The sequence below is a fragment of the Hoplias malabaricus genome, chromosome X2 (genome assembly GCF_029633855.1).
Source record: "Hoplias malabaricus isolate fHopMal1 chromosome X2, fHopMal1.hap1, whole genome shotgun sequence".
Taxonomy (NCBI): domain Eukaryota; kingdom Metazoa; phylum Chordata; class Actinopteri; order Characiformes; family Erythrinidae; genus Hoplias; species Hoplias malabaricus.
Genome location: NC_089819.1, coordinates 36,784,443 through 36,805,978, shown reverse-complemented (window position 1 = coordinate 36,805,978; position 21,536 = coordinate 36,784,443). Strand labels below are relative to the sequence as shown.

Genomic DNA, 21,536 nt, shown 5'->3' with positions numbered 1-21,536 from the left:
CTTTCATCTAATCAAATAACATTATTAAAAAATGTTAATAATTATGTACTTGGCGCATCATTTTAAAAAGGTTCTCGTTTAATCATATACAACATTGAGTTCAGTTAAATGTAGCGTTACACAAATTTAAAAACAATAACAAGACAGATTTTTTCTTTCCCCTTTGTCCTTGGTCCTTGGGTAGCCCTTTCTCTGATTCATCAGGCAGAATTACAATCGGTACAACTTTACTGACATTTCTGCTGTACCATAACACTGTACATTGTAGTGTTTTCTCTGGTCTCCAGTGCTTCATTTAACTCAGCACATTGATTACCAGTTTTTTTTAAATACTGTAACTGGTTACCACTGCAATGGACAGATTGGGTTCAACATATGAACAAATTACTAAACTATAAGATGTTAAATGAATTTTTGGAGCACAAAGGTGCTAAACTGTGCAGTGCAAATGTGCTTCTGGATCTAGATCAGGAAGCTCTGGTAAGGAGAGTGAAGAACAAAATTTTACAACCTCAAATTCATTATTTAGTCTATTACTGACTCCCTCTCCCCAACTTTACTTACTACAATATATCTCTTACAGTTCCTTTGCAGGGCTCATCCTTGTCTCTCATGCAGCTCAACCAGCAGGCTGGAGTTTTCTCTCATTGAGCTCATCCAGAGAGCTCTTCTATAGTCCCACACAGTCCATACTGAGGATGCTTCAGTAGTTCATCTTGTGTAGCAGAGCTAATCCAGGGTGCTTTTCAATAGCCCCTTTTATGTAGCTCAACCAGGGCCTCTTACACAGCCACTTTTATGCTGCCTATCCAAAGGGCACTTGTATATGGAGACTCTCATACAGCTTACAGAGAGGGCGCTTCAGTGGTCCCCCTCATGCAGCTCATCCAGTGGGCTTTTCTACAGTGCATGCAATCTCATCCAGCTCCCTCAGAAAACAATTCCATAGGTCTTGTAATGCAGCTCAATCAGCAGGTTTAGCCTTACGCTTCCTCCCACGACTCCCTGCACACCCTGTTCCTGCAGCAGGGGCTCTGACCCGTTTTCTCCTGCGTGAGGGCGCTGAATGCCCAGACTTAGCTGTGGTGACGGTAATGCACTGTGAATCAAGGAAATCCAGCAGCTTGGCAGTGCCCAGCCTTACGCCAGCTGCCCGGAGCTTGGCCTTTAGGTCAGAAAGGGAGAGAGGTTGGTATTGCAGCAAACGCCCATACAGCACAGGATCTGAAAGGATGAAGGCGCGAACTGCCAGGAGTTTGTCCTTCTCGCGTACAGCTGCCTGAGATGCTGTGATGCCCTCACTGTCTGAACCATCATCATCAGATTCACACAGTTCAGGGTTTGACCTGTAGATGAGCATTCATACTTAGGCACTGTTTTCATGGTCAAGACAATAAAAAAATAGCAGAATAGGATCACATGCACACAGAGAGAATTTTAATATTATACAGGATAACATGTAAAGTATCCTATGTCAATCCATTAGAGCTTGACATAGGGCCCACCCCACTCTCTCTCTACCTGCTGCCACAACATTTCTGTTATCACCCATTGTTTAAATCCTACACCTACCTAGTAAGTTTACTGTTGCTGTTTATGATCCAATCAGCAACCAGCTACATCTAGTAACGTTTACATGAAATAGTACCCTACACTTACCCACTAAGATTGCTTTGACCATTTATGATCCTATCAGCAGCCAGCTAAACTTAACAACTAAGGTTACACATTGAGCCCAGCAACATGAGTACCCAAACCACCCACTGCATCTCTAGCTCTTCATAGGGTCTTCAGGTAGGCACCAAAATTTAAAACCTTAAAATATCTTTTCAGGTCTACTCTATTTATGTCTAAATCATAAAATTATTATGTGTAAATGTGTTGTGTGTAATATATTATTAAGTGTAAACTAGCATAGTAAAACAAATTTAAATGAATGTGTTTGCTTTTCACAAAAAAAATTGATCTTAATATTAGAAATGTATTTGCGAGCCTGAACATTTGTGCGTTAATAAAGGTGCAGGTATTTTACCTCTCTGACTCAGCTGTCGAGGATGTGTTTGATTCCTGAGAAGCAGGTAGAACGTCATCCTCCTCTTTCCCAAACTGCAGTTTCCTGGGAGACACAGGAGGGGGCGCTGTAGGCTGTTTAAATGAGAGCAGCGCAGGGTGGAGGTTTTGCACTGCCAGGGGAAGCCCTGCTCTCTGTTGGCCCACAGGAGAAGCTTCCTCCTCAGACTCAGAACTTATCAGCTGGTGGGTGTACTGGTGGATCTCCTTCAGCTTCAAAACCATTTGTTTTTTAGGAAGACGGCGCACCCCATACCTGAAGGAATGTAAATAATAAAAATATATAATAACCATCAGCCACTTTCAAAAATGTACACTGTCCAGACTTATGCATTTTATGTTATTATAAACCTCATTGTTATAAGCACAATTATTGGACTAAAATATATCCTGGTACTAAATCTGAGACTAATTTTCTGTTTATATTCAGTCATTGATATTGCTTATATTCAGCAAGGATTACTGGATCAGTGGGACAAAGCATCACCTGTCCAGCCTTTTCTTGAGCTCAGGTGTGTCCATGTCTGAAAAGCCAGGCATTGGAGTGATGGGCACCATGGGGACTTGATTGTTCTTCTTCATGCGAGCCACTGGAAGGAATTGATAGTATATTTGTTTTCCAAACATACAGACTATTCAGGAACATAGGTTTGTAGACACCCCATGAAATTAGTGATGTTATTTAACATAAGTTGTACTTATAAACTCACCACATGTATAATTGCCATAGAAAACATAAAATTAATAGGATTAACAAATTAATCTTCATTAAAATAAAAATGTCATGATAATTTTTTTCTATATTGGTTGATACTATTTTTTTTAAACTGTAAGAATTTTAAAAGAAAATAATTCTAAAAATCACAATTTCTTCTCCACTAGCTGTAAATAAACAGATATGTTAAAGCTGTATATCCATATTTATGTTGTTGTTGTTAGCTGATACTAACAAGTTAAACTTTACTAGTTTCAAACATTTAAACACTTTACTACATTATTTAGCATGTATGGTACCAGACTGTCATTTTTGTAATACTGCTAACCGCTAAATAAGCTTGCAAGCTAAAAGAGCAGTACTATAATATCCCGCTCAGTAAACTGCATACACGTCATAAACTACAGTTTATATTCCTATAAAAGCTATCCCACGGGTGAGCTCATTGTTCCTTCTATCCAGCACTCTTACTCATTTTACACAGTTCAAAAGACAGCAGAATGCAACAAGTATTTGGCTGTTTACATGTCACTCATAGCACAATCCATTATTAAGCAACTTGATATGGTGTCTCAGTGCCAATGTGGGAGCAAGCATGGGGTGTGTTCATAAAGTCAAACTCTGCATATTCCTTGTGTGTTTTCCTGGTGGTTCACATTAATGCAGATAAGTGAAACTATCCAATGTTTTGCTGAACATTTTAATGTTACTGATGACATGACTATCATGATATATACTGATATCTTTTTATTGCTCCGGCCTACAAGAATCTACTTGAAATTCAACACAGCCAGGCATGTTAACCCCTGTATTGTGCCTGAACCTTTCATCAAACATCTGTCCTGATCTTACTTGTCTTATTGCTGAATATCATCAAACATTTCAGAAGAAATGCCACTAGAGTATGTGTCCAAAAACATATATAGTTCAGCAATTTTGGAAATATTCGTATATTGCAGACTACTGCATTTTCAGTATTGAGTAGGCCCTAATTATGATTGCCTTACAGACAAAATGCTATGAAATTGTACCATAATATTCACTACCAACCTGGGGTCTTAAGCTGAGCCACTCGCTTTGGGGGAGCTGCTGTACCCACACGCTGAGAAAGAGGAAGAGCAAGTTCCTCTCCATCTTCTTCATTTTCCTCCCAGCTGTCCCACGCCACAGGATCTGGCAAGCTCTGGTTAACAGAAGCTGCAGATTTATTTGCTTGGTGCACAGGAGGAGAAACAGAGTTTCGGGCTGACATCTCTCCCTGTACCCTGTGATCTGGAAGACTGCCTTGATCTTCACTGCTCTCCAGCCTCAGACTAAAGCAAGGATTCTGATCCCCCAATGCTTCACTACCAAGACCCCATGAGTCATTGAATGCAATTGGTGGCTCATCATAAGCACAGAAACTGGCTTCCTCAATCATCTCTACTTCATTCATGCTTCTGTTTTTGCCCTCCTCAATTCCATTTTTCTCCTTTTCTCTCGTGCTTCTCTCATCCCCAGTCTCATAATGGTCCACAGAAAGACACACGGATGTCTTTTCAAATGGTTCAAAAGTTGTGTGTGGGGGTCGCAATTTGTCAGACTGGTCATGATGCAAGCACTCAAGTCCTAAAAAAGAAAAATAAATAAAAATCATAAACCTTCTGCTAAATTTACACAACTCTACTGATCATGTTTTTTGTCTAACCCATGTCTAACCCAATACCTTAATTATTATATAACATAGCTCTTGTGGGAAAATACAGTGGAATATGTACAAACATTTACATTTGCATGATGTAACTCTAGCCATACCACATATTTGTTTAATTTTAGCATAATTCCATTGAAAGTTAAATTCTATTTGTTTTAACTAGGGTCTTATAGTATATATCTGCAATATACATAGTTCTTCTTTTCTGACACTAGAAATAGCAGAGCGATTTTTGTCCAGTATGAATCTGCTGCAGATTGTGCAGTTTTTTTTATTCTAACAGTAATAAAATTAAAATGATAATAATCCAGTATCGCCTTCTCAAGGGTGCCCAAGCATAGGCTAAATGGGCTTTATCCTGGCTAGCACTACTGCTCCCCTACTGATGCCACTTTGACAGTGGCATTGCTATGACAAAGTAATTCTCAGATTTGGCAGGTTAGAGCTGGCAGTAAATATCAATTTTTGCATCTTTTAAACTTCTTAAAACTGCATTACTGTATAAATATATATGTTGAATTTAGTATCAGTAATTTCATAGTTAGTGGCATAGCTTTAAGATTTACATACATTTTTATGTATTTAAACATGAGGGAGTGGCTTTTAACTTTGGCCTAGATAAAGATTCCAAAAACACAGTCAAAATAACACTTTTGCTTACTTACCTATGATTGTACGCTGAGATGTGGTCTTTGCAGGGCCAACTTGAAGAGAGAGGGCACAAGCAGCTCGCTCCTCATATTCTTCATCATAATCCTCAAAGACTCCTCTATTCTGCACTCTGAGTTTGCAGTGCTTCAGCAGGGGAGATCCCAAAGGCTCTGGAGGCTGTGGGCAGGGGGCAGAATGCAGGGGAGTGCTGCTGGTGGGCATGGAGCTAAGAAGAAGCCCGTTTTCAGAAGAAGCTGGCTTCTGAAAAACTGGAGAATGTTCAGGAACATCAATAATGGAATGGACTCTAGAGGACATCTGATCTGGACTTAGTCTTGGGGAAGCTGGTTTATCTCTGAGCAAACTAGAAGGGTGCGTTCTTGAATATCGAGATTTTTGAGAGATGTCAGGGACAGAGGAGGAGGATGAAGAGTCAGATTTAGGAAAGAGCTGAGTGCGCCGCATGCTGCTGTGGGTCTGTGTAGAGCTGGAGCATGTGGACACTTCTGGAGTGGCAGGGATAAGCCAGGAAAGCTCTGCAGAGCCATCCAACATGTTTTGACCTTCTGCCCCCCTACACAGACCATGCTCTGACTGATTAAGTTTAGAGCTTTCAATCTCTTCTGTTTCTTTAGGAGAGAGCCTAACTTCAATGCTTTCTTTAGCTCTAAGCGGAATGTACCTCTGACTGAGTTTTGGAGGAGATGAACATGGGGAAGGAGAGGACGCAACCCCTTGAGATGAACTCATGTCAACAAGAGGATCTACATCTATGTCATCGCTGCAGTCAGAGAGGACAATAAGTTCTGGCTGCTTACAAGAAGATCCTAGAGTGGATATGTCAGGCTGAGCTTTATTTGGCACTGGAGGTAGAAGCTTAGGATTCATGCTACTGACTAAAGGGACCAAACCAAATTTTATTTTACTGGACTGTGGAGGTGAGTGTTCTGAAGATGAGAGTTTAATCTGAATGCTTTTTAATTTTGAGGTAAAAGGAGGAGGAACAGGGTCTTGGGCTGGTATACTTGGTTCTCCTTCATCAGGAGACATGCCAGCCACTGGAAAGGATAGCTCACCTGGCTCTCCTGAACCTGGAGGAGGGCTGATGGACAGGTCAATCACCTCACTGACTGAGGATATTTGATGTGGAGCAGGTGTATTCTTCTGGTCAGCTGGAACTTGAGATGGCTCCAGATATTCTCCCCATGACTCGGAAAACAAACGGTTATAGCTCTTGTCCAGACTGGCATTGGGGTTGTTGTTTAGATCCTCTTGTGTGTCAGAAGTGTATAAACAAACATCTGCATGGGAATCCGGGATGTGGTGCATGTTCGTTGCACTAGTTACCATGGCAGCTGCATCCTTATCCTCTCCAAGCCTGTAACTATGGTGACTGGTATTGGCCTCCTTAAAAGAGGCTGCATTTACCTCTTTCTTTTGTCCTGCTTCAGTGTTTTGTTTTTCATGTTCCCCATTTACTGTGCCAGTGCTCTCCTTTTCTTCTTCATCCTCCTCTTCTTCCTCATCGCTTGTGGTAAATGATCTAGTTGCCTCCATCTTCCTCTGTGTGGCAACAAACTCATAAATCTCATCCAGCTCTTCCTCATTGACTCTATCTTCTTTCTTCTCTCCATCAACATTCCCACCTCTTTCCTCCTCCTCATCCATCCCTCTCTCAGCTTCTCCAGGTTCTGTTTCTCCAAATTCATCACTGTCATTCTCTTCGTGTTGCCACAAGGAGCAAAGGAGCTCCAGAAACTGTGTGTCAGCAAGGGTTTGTTGAGGCCCAAGATCAGGCTCCTGAGCTAGGCATTCCTCTTCATTTGAGCCCTCTGGATCTTCATTGTACTGCTCACACTGCTGGCACAGCTCAGGCAGGTCAAACCTAGTGTTAAAACACAACCATATATATATATATATATATAATTCTAACAACAAATTGAAGAACCTATGTGTAAACTGAACTTATTCCAGTTTTCGTATGTTACTTAATTTCACCTTTTTAAACATTAAGCATTATGTCAAAATAATCTGTTCAAATTATGGTGACGTTTAAGTTTTGTAATGCACCAAAATGTCTCCATTAAAATAAAAACATTAAAGTGAGATTCACAGTCACAGCTCTCAAAGATTCCCAGTTATTTTCCTTACAAACTGAAACTTGCCTGAATATACACACTATTAAAATTAAAATATTCAATAATGTATCCCAGGGTTACTTCCTCCAGCCTCTTGGGAGTTATTCTTTGACAGTGTTGTCTTCAGCTTGCTCGCATGGAGCTTCCTGATCCTTATTTTCTGTTCGGATATACATTTTCTAAAGCTGCTTTGTGACAACATCAGTTATAAAAAGTGCTATATAAATTTTTATTATTTTGATTATTATATACATTTTGACTAATTTGATTGAATACCATTCTAATGGTTATTATTGTTGTCCTTTCCACAGCATTGTGACAGCAGTCAGAAATATGTCAAATGTATCAGTTCTTGGACAGTGTACTAACCTGATGGCAAGTTGATGTATGTGGTGCAGCAGGGTCTTTGTGAGTGGACAAAAGGCAGTGTAGAGATACTGCAACAGCGAGTACACTGCTTCACATGGCACATCACTCAGCAACAGCCTCTGAGCCCTAGGCATGCCATCTTCTTCCACCCCAAAACCTGCATCATGGACCTCAGGGCCCACACAGACACAAAATAAAGAGTCAACCAATATATTTCTTACAGAAATTTAGCAGAATATAACACAATATAACCCTTAGTGTGGAGTTAGTATATGCGATATATATATATATATATATATATATATATATATATATATATATATATATATATATATATATATATATGTTTGTTTGTTTTTCAAAGCAAGAGTGGAACTTTGGATTTTCTCTTAAAGATGGAAGATAACTTTTTGCACTTTGCTTCCTATGACTTTCCCTTGCCCAGCACATCACTGTACAAAAGTAAACATTTTGAACAATAATATGTTAAAAACACAAAGACGAATACATTCTGAATACAATGAGAAAAAATGAACTGGTTACTAGTTACATATGCAGATCAAATTCATGGACGTGTTTACCATGCTGGCCAGCAGGGGGCAGCGTGTGTAGAGCATGAATGAGTGAGCGAAGTAGACGTCTCCACTGTCCACCTGCAGCTGTATATCACTGAGCTGAGGGTTGTTCACCATGCTGGACAGATCTGAACACAGCTTGGATACACTCACCTGCAACACACAAATAAAAACTCCTTAAAATATTCAAATAATTTATACATTACTGTCTGTCTTCAGAGAATTCTTAGGGACTGTCCTGTTTAGGATTTTCTAATATATGTCCCATATTTGTTATGGTGGAAAGGATGGATACATAGCAGTAAAGCAACAGTGACCTAGAATTTAACAAAACAAGCATATTCAATAATCATTATCCAAAGCAGATATTATGAACCAAGCACACCTATTATAAACTTCATAAAATAGCCAAAATTTCTGCAGTATCTTTTAAATGTAAACATTTTGCTCTTACAAGCTAAACAAGTTTGCAAATGACATATAAACAAGAAAAACTGGTTACAGTAAATGAACGAATCAGTGAATAAATGTGAAAATAACTGTTACCGAGCTCACAGGAGGCTTTGTGATTTTAGTTGTTTCAGGGACAAAGCCACTTAGTTGAAGCTCAGACCCAGCTGGCTCTTTATCTGTAGAGCAGAAGCAACGTTAGTTATGTGCCATGTTGTCATTATAGACATGACTGATGCAAGATTGTTTTTTGCTTTTCAATGTGAACATGATTGTATTAATGAAAGGTGCTGAAAGTGTTTTGAGAAAGAACTGCTTTAATATGTTTTTACATCAATAGTTTTCTTGGAAACGTTTAGATAAATAAGACTTCAAAAATCATAAGTTTAAAAAACATGTTTATAATTTTTGTAAATTTATGACCAACTCACACCCGCCTAATAGCTGTCAAAAGTTGATAATTTAAGCCCCTGTAACTTGTAATGTTTCACACAATAAAATGGATATAAAGAAAAAATCTACAAAGGCCCATCATATTCAGACACAACATATTCCACGCCTGTGTAAGAGCCTACTGTCAAACCTTTGTGTCCGTACTGGGTGAGAGTCATGCCCTCCTCTGCCAGCTCCACAAGGTCACGAAGGGCCTGTGAACCTGGAGTGCTCATGGCTGGGGTCAGAAAAATTGGAGTGGTAGGATGCTCTGATGGATTCTGATCCAGAGACGGTGAAGCATTGCTGGGCTGTTGTGAATCTGCAGTAGATTTTGAGGTAGCTGAGGAATGTTGCTTCATAGGCGTAACCTCTGAGGAAAGAGGAGGCATTTTCTGCAAAGTGAAGATTGGTGTAAGAAAACGAGTGATTTATAAAGTTAGCTGTGGATATTCTAAAATGTTTCTGAAATTAATCACAATTATTTGCATTGTCCCTTCTTAAGACAAAATATCTATTTAAACAAACTAGTTAATGTAAGATCAACACATTGGAATAATATTTATGAGCGTTGTCTATTGATTAAAAAATTTAATCAAAACATCCATCCATCCATCCATTATCCACTGCTTATCCAGGTCGCGGGGGAAGCAGTCGGAGCAAAGAAACCCAGACCTCCCTCTCCCCAGCCACCGCCTCCAGCTCCTCCGGGGGTATACCGAGGCGTTCCCAGGCCAGTCGAGACATATAGTCTCTCCAGCGTGTTCTTGGTCTGCCCCGGGGCCTCCTCCCCGTTGGACATGCCTGGAACACCTCTCCAGGAAGGCGTCCAGGAGGCATCCGAACCAGATGCCCGAACCACCTCAACTGGCTCCTCTCGACGTGGAGGAGCAGCGGCTCCACTCCGAGTCTCTCCCAGATGTCCGAGCTCCTAACCCTGTCTATAGGGAGAAGCCAAGCAATCCTGCGGAGAAAACTCATTTCATTCTGTCCATAAAAATTGTGAACAGAACCGGTGACAACGGGCAGCCCTGACAGAGTCCAACTCCGACTGGAAACCAGTCGGACTTACTGCCAGCCATACGAATCAGACTCCTGCTTTGTTTGTACAGGGACTGGATAGCTCGTAACAAAGAGCCCAGTACCCCATACTCCCTGAGCACCCCCCACAGAATACCCCGAGGGACACGGTCGAATGCCTCCTCCAGATCCACAAAACACATGTAGACTGGTTGAGCAAACTCCCATGCACCCCCCAGGATCCTAGCGAGGGTAAAGAGCTGTTCCTGTGTTCCACGACCGGGGCGGAATCCGCATTGTTCCTCCTGGATCCGAGGTTCAACTATCAGTCGGACTCTCTTCTCCAGTCCCCCCGCATAGACCTTAGCGGAGAGGCTGAGGAGTGTGACCCCCCTATAGTTGGAACACACCCTCCGATCCCCCTTTTTAAAAAGGGGAACCACCACCCCAGTCTGCCAGTCCAGAGGCACTGCCCCCGATGTCTATGCGATGTTGCAAAGACGTGTCAACCAGGACAGCCCCACAACATCCAGAGCCTTGAGGAACCCGGGGTGAACCTCATCCACCCCCGGGGCCCTACCGCCAAGGAGTTTCCCTACCACCTTGGCCACTTCAGCCCCAGTGATAGACGAGCCATATACAGTGTTGGTGGAAAACTGCTTTGCCCTCCTGAGTCGCCTGACGGTTTGCCAGAAACTTCTCGGAGCCAACCGAAAGTCGTTTTCCATGTTCTCACCAAACTCCTCCCACACCCGAGTTTTAGCCTCAGCGACTGCCGAGGCCGCGAGCCGCTTGGCTCCTCGGTACCTGTCGGCTGCCTCCGGAGTCCCCTGAGCCAACCAGGCTCGATAGGACTCTTTCTTCAGCTTGACAGTCCCCCTCACCCGGGGTGTCCACCACCGAGTGCGGGGATTGCCACCCCGACAGGCACCGACAACCTTGCAGCCACAGCTCCGTTCAGCCGCCTCAACAATGGAGGTCCGGAACATGGACCACTCGGACTCAATGTCACCAGCCTCCCCCGGGATGCAGTTGAAGCTCTGCCGGATGTGGGAGTTGAAGATCTTTCTGACAGGTTCCTCTGCCAAACGTTCCCAGGAAACCCTCAGCACACGTTTGGGCCTGCCAAGTCTGTCTGGCATCCTCCCCTGCCATCTGATCCAACTCACCACAAGGTGGTGATCAGTTGACAGCTCAGCGCCTCTCTTCACCCGAGTGTCCAGAACATATGGCCGCAGGTCAGATGATACGACTATAAAGTCGATCATCAAAATGCGGCCTAGGGTATCCTGATGCCAGGTGTACTTGTGGACACCCTTATGCTGGAACATGGTGTTCGTAATGGACAAACTGTGACGAGCACAGAAATCCAATAACTGAACACCACTCGGGTTCAGATCAGCGGGGCCGTTCCTCCCAATCACACCCCTCCAGGTCTCACTGTCATTACCCACGTGAGCGTTGAAGTCCCCCAGCAGAACAATGGAGTCCCCAGAATGAGTGTTCTCCAGCACTCCCTCTAGGGTCCCCAAGAAGGCATGGTACTCTGAACTGCTGTTTGGTGCATAAGCACAAACAACAGTCAGAGCCCTTTCCCCAACCCGAAGGCGCAGGGAAATTACCCTCTCGTCCACTGGGGTAAACCCCAACGTACAGGCGCTAAGCCGGGGGGCTATGAGTAAGCCCACACCTGCCTTACGCCTCTCACCCTGGGCAACTCCAGAGTGAAAGAGCATCCAGCCCCTCTCAAGGAGATTTCCAGATGTTCCAGAGCCCATACTGTGTGTCGAGGTGAGCCCAACTATATCTAGCCGGTACCTCTCAACCTCGCGCACCAGCTCAGGCTCTTTTCCCACCAGAGAGGTTACGTTCCATGTTCCAAAAGCCAGTTTCAGTAACCGAGGATTAGAACGCCAGGGCCCCCGACCCCCACCCGATCCACAATACACCAGAATCGGATTACTACCTCTCCCACAGGTGGTGGGCCCATGGGAGAGTGGACCCATGTATCTCCTTCGAGCTAAGCCCGGCCGGACCCCATAGGTGAAAGTCCGGCCACCAGGTGCTCGCCAAGGAGCCCCTCCTCCAGGCCTGGCTCCAGGGTGAGGCCCCGGTAACCCTGCTCCGGGCAAGGGAGGCTGTGTCCACGTTATTATCTTTTTCATCCGTGTCTTTATGGATCACTCTTTGTCTGGCCCATCACCTAGGATCAATTTGCCTTGGGAGACCCTACCAGGGGCTATTGCCCCCGACAACGTAGCGCCTAGGCTCACGCAGGCACACAAACCCCTCCACCACGTTAAGGTGGTGATCCAAGGAGGAGTTAATCAAAACAACAATGTTAAAATATTAGTACTTCCTTTTTTTGGGAGGGAGATCAGTGTGTAGTGAGATAAGCATGACAAACAATCTACAAGAATCTGCTCTTTTTACTTTATTATAATACCTCAGTGTAGTATAAATTAGAATCTCAATTTGCTGAGTAAAACTTTCAAAGCTTTAAAGGAATTATTAAATTCTTATTTAATTACAGTGTCATAATAATTGTGATGCTTCACTGACCTGTAAAACTCAGAGCCTCTGTTTTTGCTACTCTGAGCTCAGTACTGCAGAAACTGCATTATGTAACTTTTCAGGGAGGGTGGGAAACTACTCCACCTCCTTCCCCTCCTTATGGGTTTCAGTACAGTGCTTTAAAATTAATTACACTAGGGGAAGCCCCATGAGCAAAAAACCCTAATCTTACCCAGTGTTTGTATATTTATTGAGGAAATTAATGCTACAGGGCAGCTTGTGGCTCAAACACAGATATAAGTGATATTTATTTTCTAGTCCTCGATAACAGATGAGCGAGATGATGCCAAAAAACTTTAATAATCCTTCACACAATTATTATTCCTGATACTATGAACTGTTAAATTGTAAACTGAATAGGATGCATATTTATAACACATACGTAGACTGCTACTGTTCACAAACACTGCCAGAAGTTTCACTTCTCTGAGTGATTCTTTTGGTCGTTTTGTTGATTTAAGTAAGGTTAACACCTGAGCCTAACCTCATTGTTGAACTACATATTACAACACCAAACATACCTTTACCAGGAGATATGACAGAATATTCTCCCACATGTCAACTGGGACAGAATGAATATAACCTGGGGTTATTTTTAACTGCGTTTTAGACCAGTCAGCGTATATCAAACGTCTGATTTTTTTTAAATCTCGTAATATAAACTTACATACATGTCTGAATGTTTCCCATAAACAGACAATGAAAACAGCCATGTACACAACAAGCTGCCACTACAGAACACTCAAACCATAGAAATCTATAATACATTACACAGCGCTAGAAACACATCTAAATAAATGTATGAAAATAAAGCGTATTATCTGTAACAGATACTGCACACTGGACCACATAACAAGCTATTACAACTTTTATTAGAACTATATCATTATTTTTTATTGAACTTTAAAGGGAACATCTTTGATTTTAGGGAACTCCAGTTCTTTCTGGTTTGTTTACATTCCGAAATATGTGCTATTCAACCCACCTCCAACGCCATTGGTGTTATGCATACAAGACCACTTTGACCATCCATAAATTAAAGATTTTTTATTTTTTAACTGATTCTGCAAAAATATCTGTGCAGATATTTCTGCCCAGACGTTTATCGTACGACTGACATTTTTCCAGTATGGAATCGTGCACCCATCCATCCTCTCTATACACTGTTCTGAACAACTGATTTAAATGCTTTTTATTTAATAGTAATGGGCCACTGCTCACCTCACCCAGAGTGTGTAGCAGCTTTTTGCTTGATTCTCTTATTTTGACAGTTTTTCCTTAGATATGTAACTGCTTCACTCTCGTGTCTGTTATATGTGGTTTAACTTTGCCTTTCCACTTTCAAAGAATAGCAGGTACAGTACTGTAAGCAGAGATACTCAAATGTAGGGCAGTACAATTTCAAGGGGAACTGACATCACAAATGGAGCCAAATCTGAACAATTCATTAAATCCCATGTTTTCTCACTTAGGCAGCCCTTATTGTCTTATTTCAATATTTGTAGGTTTGCAGGTAATGCCACATACTAAATCTGTGTGTATAAGCACTGATAAAAGTCAGTTTTTCATGCCCACTTTAATACAGCTATACTGATCCATTCAAATATGACTTGGTTAGATACAATGTTGATCTTTAAGTGCATATAATGTAACTGTGTATGAGTAAGCATATATGTAAAAGCATCCCTCACCTCTGGTCTCACCCATGGCTGTATAAATGCTCCAAGTTCTACAGTGTAAAACTCTGAGATTGAGTGTGGTCCTCCTCCAGGCAGCGCACTCTTGAGCCAGAGGGGGGTACTGTGTGCCCACATGGGAAGTTTGGAGGGGAGGAGTTTGGGAGTGGGGGGTGTTGGCGGTCTTGGGCAGAGCAGCAGGGAGGAAACACGTTCCTGGATTCGATTCTGGGCAGTTTGAGGGTCCTGAATAAGTAGGAGTGAAGGGGAAGCAGCAGATGCACCCTTCCTCCTCCTCCCCCGAATCTTACCTGAAAGACAGTAGCAAGTTATGCACGTTAAAGTTTACATGCCTGGTTTATAATTGATCTATTACTAAAATTAGCCCCAAGGCTCAAATCATCAGTTAAACTGCAAAAGTCACAGAATCCTGCTTCTGAATCTATCTTTAATGGATAAGGTCTCTTATTCACTGGAAAGGCTGTCAATTTCTTGTCCTTTCTTCCTCACCTGATAGCTATAGGGTCCAGAGTTAACTTATGTTTATGAGTTTTTGAATTTATTAATCTATATATGAGTTTATCTTCACCAGAGGTTTTCATTTGTTGTGGGTGGTGGGGACAATCCTGCACATAGACAACTTAAGCAATGAAGCAACTTTTAAATTGTTTTTGATGAGTATAAAATAATGGGCCACATGTGCAAAGCCCTGAGTAAACTATGTTATAATTGTCTTTCCTGTGCTGATCAAGTGGGCCAATTAATATAGAACATGGTGCTATTTTGAACCACATTTGCTATTGTTTGATATTTACACTTTTGGCCTGCTCATAAATAAAAACAAAATTCTGCAAGCAAAGCTGACAGCTATAATGCTGTTTTGGCTTCGCAATAAAGACCTGCATAGCTAGATTTTTTAAATAAATGTAATGTGAACTAGTAAGGAGAAGAGATTTGCAATATTGAGACCTTTACATAATTACCCGCTCTAGGCTTCAACTGTAGCATAGGAGCTGCAGCTGTGGGAGGACTTGACAGCTGTGCCTGTATCTGCCTCTCGTCTTCAATTTTTCTCTCTCGTTCTTTCTCTTGCTCCAGCAGAGAACGAGACAAGGCCAGAGCCACCATCGTATCCTCATCCAAGCGTGGTGCTTTTTTTCTGGCTTTCTTCTTAGCTGGTATGCTGGACTCTGGTGGCCTCCTACTGCCCTCAGTCCGCTGCCTTAGAAGATGTTAAAGTTCAGAGACAATTCATATTTCCACAAATTTCCCTATATGCATATATAAGAGATTATGTAACTATGTGACTTTTTTTTTTATAACAAATGTGTTAAAGTCTAAAAACCCCCTATTTCTTAGCTACTTTAGAAATCCCGACCTGGCAAACTTTTAAAAAACTTTTTAAAGCAGTCGATAATTTTTACCACCAAAAAGTAGCCAACATTTATGTGAGTGATTATTATTTTTGTTTTACCTTTTTTTTCCAAGTAATGGGTAACACACGCAGAGCTGATAGTGGAAAAAAATTCCTAAGCCTGAACATTTTTCCATGCCCAGAAGGTGGTCAGGGGTGGGGGTGCTATGTATACGACACACTTTTAACACATAACTTGTTGGCCCCTGGGCCCAGATGTAAACAGCTTGTGTATAAACTTGACCATAATTATTTTCAAGTGGGGTCCAGGGGTATGCTCCCCTGGGAGAATTTTATTTTTCTTTTAAATAGTGCCTTAAATGGTTCTGGTTAATTTTGTGGAAATATATAGACAACATTCAGACATGAGATAAAAAAAAACCAATATAAGCCTGTACTACCACGTTTATACTTCTGCGTTTGTGTTAAACCGGGACAGCGGGAGTGTGTGGGAGGGAAAATGAGGCTCAGTGGACCAATCACAGCTGCTGTGGTGCGTGTCAGGCTGTGGTGTTTGGTCGGCAGCTATGCGACTTCAATCAATCAACTGGGCTTCAATCTGTTTGGCCAAGACCCAAGGCCCTCCCCGACCCTATTTCAGATTGGCTTATTGGTATTATTAGTAGGCCTATTGTTGGTGTGGTTGACAGTGAAAGAAGTGCCTCTCAGATCCAGAGATCTGTCAGATCACTAGGCGAACCTGACTTTTTTTTTTTTTTTTCGCAGCCACATCAGTACAATGGAGATCCAGCACGTTGCCCAAATGCTATCAACCCTGCACACGAGGTGAAGAGTCAAATAATTAAACCAGTATAAACCAGTACATGGCTCTATAAGGTGCATCCCCATAAAGTGGTTGCCATGCTTAAAATAGGTTTATCGAAAATTCCAGATCCTGTCTGTCGCAGCATAACTTCAACACTCACAGGAGAAAATGTCTGAATGCACCTTTAAATTTCAAGCATTGTCTACATTTTTTAATGGTTATATGTATACTGAGCTGCTTACAGGTGGTCAGATGCGTTGTCTCTCTCACTTTCGTCCGCCTGTCTCTGAAGAGCCTGTAGCAATTCGGCAGGAGATACACCCATGCTCGCAGAGCAGCGCTTCAAATGGGCAGAGCGACTCTTCTCAGACTTAAAGCTACGACCACAGATAGGGCACTCTGGCACTCGAGGTCGAGGAAGAGGACGAGGAAGAAGAGCTTCAGAGGCACTGTCCTCACTCTGATCTAGACACCTGAAACCAAGTAGATGAGAGCATGTATTAACCTAATGTGATACAGTTGTCATTAAAGCTGCATGACTTTTCATGAAAAACTGAGCAATTTGCCCGCAACAATTTAATAGAAATCACAGTCATGTTCATATGATTAGGCTATTCCAGTCCAGTGATTATTTTTCATGTTCATATCAGTCCTGTCCCCTGATAGTACAAGCGCAAGGAGCAATGGCAACACCCACAAAGAGCGTACAGTGTAGTATCCTACATCAACTTATTTCCAAAAGTTGATCCGTGTTTGTTTTTGGAGAAAAATAAATGTCTGTAAGAACAGCACAAATGCTCACAGGTCATCTACATGCTCTGCCAAATGCTCACTTCTGTTTACTCCCACTGTGCAATGCCCTCTGTTGATTCTAACCCTAACCTTCTGATTTTAAATAAAAGGATTCTGATGTGGCATTGTTAAGGTTGTATAACCAAATAGAAGGTATGCATCATATTTTGAGGCATTTATGAAAGTTACAAAAACTTTGGAATCTAGATGTCTGATATTAGATATATAACAATGTTCTGCTGCTCAAGTTAAAAATGTTTTTACTTGGTTGTAGCAAGGTTTCCATCCAATTTACATTTACACTGACTTTGTATAAGTGTACAAATATGTTTTAAAAGCATTTTGAGTATCATATCATTTTAATTAAATATTTAAACATTCTCCTGCCCTTTATTCAAAAGAAAAATAACATATAACATAAAATTATGTATTTTGGCAAATGAGATTAATTTATTCATCAGTGCATTTTTTATGAGCTGCATCAAGGAAAAAGCGCTGCAAAAGCATGTCCGTTCCTTTTTGGGGATAGTATTGTATTCAAAAACGTGTTTTGGTTTAGAATATTAAATTATGATGCTTCTAATGTTAGTGGCAATAACTGTAGCCTATTAATGCTTAATTTTTAGGTTACTTTTTTTTTTTTTTTATAAAATGAAAACTGTCATTTTTAATACTACACAACAACGTAAAATGGCAAAAGACTGGGATAAAGAATGTTTGGAGTTTAAATCATATCTTAGGGAAAAAAACTTAAATTATTTGTCCACCTAATACAAGAGAATACTTGAAACTTGTTCCTTTATAACTGAAGATAATTTTGTTAAAACCAAACAACAAGGACATTAATATTTTGGTTTTTGATGTTTTCATTTTGTTACACAAAATACATAAGTGGAAACCCAGCTACTAGCAGCTAGATACAGATGATGTAGAGGTATTTCAATACTATTAGTTAAAGCTGGGTGTAACACCTGTTGATGTGTTGGGTGCGAAGCTGAGGACTCATGGATGAAAGGTCTTTATGGCAGAGCTGGCAGAAGAACAGGTCTCCATCATCCATAGGCACCACGGTCTCAGCCTCACGGTCCAACTGCTGCTGCAGCCTCAAGGCCAGTACCTCATCACTTTCAGATTCCTCCATGGGCTCTGTTAGAGACAAATAAGTCCAAGGAATTCAAAAAGAAAGAAAAAAAAAATACAACATCCATGGAGATTGATGCTTGGTAAAAGCTCTAGAGCATGGTTTCTCAACCATTTTTCAATCACAGCACACTTTAAAAGTATGCAAAATTTAAGTCACCCCAATATAATATGTTATAATATTAATTCTTCAAATTAATAAAAATATTTTTCGGTGTTTTGTCATATCACCAAAAATATAGTTATCGCCAAAATACCCTGAAATATCACCCACCCCTAACACACACACACGAAATGCTAAGCTAGTAACTACTTTTTTTCTGTATGCTTCTAATCAATATAAATTACAGATAAAGACTGCAGTTGTAAAATATACATAAATTGTGACAAAATAATTCCAAACCTATGAACGGAAGAGGTTATCACCTTGTATTTGAGACGATGCTGTGTTACACTGGCCTTTTTCTTTCTCTTCATGGAAGAGTCGAGGAGGACTCTCTCTCTTAAAGCGCTCCATCCTGCGGAGCACATTCTCCTTCAGGCCCAAAGAGGAGGTTCCCTCTGTGTGGCAGTTAGCCTGTGTCTGAACAACCTTCTCACTCTGAGGCTGACTGTTTTTCTGATCCCTCCTTCTCCTAGAAGGAACTGCAGTCCTTTTCTTCTCATCTGATTCTTTCCTTTTTACTCTCTTCAGGAGTCGAGAGCAGAGGTCAGAGAATTCCTCGTCCGAATCATCCATGGCATGGCAACATCTAAAGAAAGGACTTGTTGCAGTCGTGTACTAAATTGACAAGGTTTTGCAGTATTTTGTTGCTGCAGATTTTAACTTGGAGCCCCTTTTCAGTCAGTTTGCATAGCTGCAGAAAATAAAGCATAGATCATGGTAAATAAGACATAATTACATTTATACCTGCTTCCTCCAGCAAGCCAAACAGAGAAATGTGAACATATTATAATATAGAAAATCAAATAACATGTCCTCTGACTAGGGGTGTTATATCTTTTGTATTTAAAATGCACAGAGGTTACATTCTGGTGCCTGAGACCCTGATGTAATTACAACAAGGCTAAAAATAAAATATATGTATATAGCGCTTTTTCTACACTTCTACACTTACATATTTCAAAACACAGGAGACAAAAACAGCTTCATATTCAAAAACATGACAGAACTTGTTACAAGGCTGGTATATGGTTGATGATTATAAACGAGAGAAATTGTTGATTTCAATTTAATATTTATATGTGGTTGTTTGGCATAACGTTAATTGCCACATTGTTTAATGTGGACTGGACAGCCCGAATAAACAGCTGGTGAATACGGAATAACGTAAATCGTTGTAGCTACCATTTAAAGTGTAAGAGGAATTTCGTGTAGGAAACTAGGAACCTCTATGTTGCACGAATGTAACCGCTGAACGTATTTTACGTTGACCCGATAAATCGACTGATTTAGAAAGAGACTGGCGAATATGTAGGCTAGTCTACTTCAGTTTGTTATTGTGTATACAAAAAGAACTCAAATATAGCTATATTTCCAAACACCCAATATATAACAGACCAGTAAACGCCGACACATTTACAATAAATTATGTCATTCGTATCGAATTACCTCCTATAAAACATATTATCATATAAAACAGTACGCTTAGTGGTTAGCTGATGTTTAAAATGCTTCACCTCAACCGCCTCGGCTCCTTGCTGTGACGTAGCAGCACCGCGGTGCATTTTGGGAATGGTAGTTCATGGCTTCGCAAAAAGATGAGATGGCAAAGCCTTTTTATCATTTAATTATTTTTTTTTTTGATGATGATGAGATGCATGGGCACCTCAGGCAGTTAATATTTATTCAGAACTGCTGCTCAAAACACTTTTTAGATTTAAGCAATTTGCTTAAGTATTGAAATATACAGTCTGTGTGGGTTTCCTCCCAAGGACCAAAAACACATATTGGTAGATGGACTGGCTACTCAAAAGTATCTTTAGGAGTTAGTGTGAGAGTGAATGTGAGTGTGTGTCACCCTGTAAAGTACTGGCCCACCCTGTAGGGCGTATTCCTGCCTAGCACCAAGTGATTCTGTGTAGACAGCGGACACACTGCGACTCTTTACTGGATAAGTGGTTACAGGCAATGAATGAATGAATGATTATATAATTTCTGATACTGCAGTGTATGCTAATAAATGACAGTACAGTGCATGCTTAAAACTCATACAAACTAGCAATCCAGTATTATGTGTAGAGCAGATGGCATTCATGCTTTTTCACTATAACAGGGTTGAGACATCTCAATGTGGAGACTCTCAATGAGAGACTTGAGAATTTAAATGGACTCTGGGGTGCTTTCCCCCATGGTATTCTGACCCAGGTATTTTTACAAACATTTAATTAAGGCCCCAAGGAAATGCTATTTTTTTCTAAAGTTTTTTAATACATTAACTTTAAGACTAGATACCTGCTTTCGATGGTATCCATGTTTAGGGTTCAGATCTCTACACTTTTAACTATTGTCGTTTCAGAATACCCTGCATTCCTTTAACCGGAGCACTCATTTGAAAGAGAAAACAAACTTCAAAGAATGTTGTTCAAAAAATGATGGTAAAAAGGCATGAAAATGAACTTTATTGACCTCCAAAACAATATTTGGATATTAGAACCAAGAAGAAAGTTAATGACAAACACTGAGGCTTAAAGCTAAAACACACCATGACAGAATACTAAATAACATGCTCTATGCCCAACAGCGCCACAATTTAAAAAGTTACAAGCAATGCAGAACCATTTGATTTATAGCAAATGTAGCATACAATTTGCAAGTCAGCATCCCAGATAGTAACATTCTTGCTTTGCTAAAGACTGTTAATAAATTCAATTAACTACCAACATTCAAAATCAGTAATGGTCCATCCAAAATCTTTAGCAAAATTGCAGAAAAAGGAAGGCTACATCTTGTCCATAATTGTACAAACTTTATACTTTCATTACAGCATTTACAAGCATGCTCTTCAATTGATCAAGCATTCAAAGGCTGGAAAGAAGGTTTAGGCTACGTTCACACTGC

At 40.9% G+C, this 21,536-nt stretch overlaps 1 protein-coding gene across 3 annotated transcripts; it reads right to left on the bottom strand.

Moving 5' to 3' along the window:
* Nucleotides 1-76: 76 nt before the first annotated feature.
* Nucleotides 77-20,217, bottom strand: LOC136677267 (structure-specific endonuclease subunit SLX4-like). Of its 3 annotated transcripts, none has more exons than XM_066654756.1 (15): nucleotides 20,156-20,217; nucleotides 18,902-19,332; nucleotides 18,307-18,481; nucleotides 16,786-17,016; nucleotides 15,347-15,585; nucleotides 14,379-14,674; nucleotides 9,245-9,488; nucleotides 8,758-8,840; nucleotides 8,218-8,364; nucleotides 7,637-7,806; nucleotides 5,144-7,014; nucleotides 3,836-4,393; nucleotides 2,558-2,660; nucleotides 2,033-2,326; nucleotides 77-1,346 (listed from the first exon to the last, which is right to left on the bottom strand). In XM_066654756.1, the coding sequence occupies exons 2-15, from the start codon at nucleotides 19,212-19,214 to the stop codon at nucleotides 965-967; spliced, it is 5,106 nt and encodes a 1,701-aa protein (XP_066510853.1). In that variant the 5' UTR covers nucleotides 19,215-19,332; nucleotides 20,156-20,217; the 3' UTR covers nucleotides 77-964. The 3 variants fall into 3 exon arrangements, with proteins under 3 accessions (XP_066510853.1, XP_066510855.1, XP_066510854.1); XM_066654758.1 differs by having other exon boundaries at nucleotides 8,767-8,840; XM_066654757.1 differs by lacking the exon at nucleotides 20,156-20,217 and adding an exon at nucleotides 20,088-20,123.
* Between the last annotated feature and the right edge of the window lie 1,319 nt (nucleotides 20,218-21,536).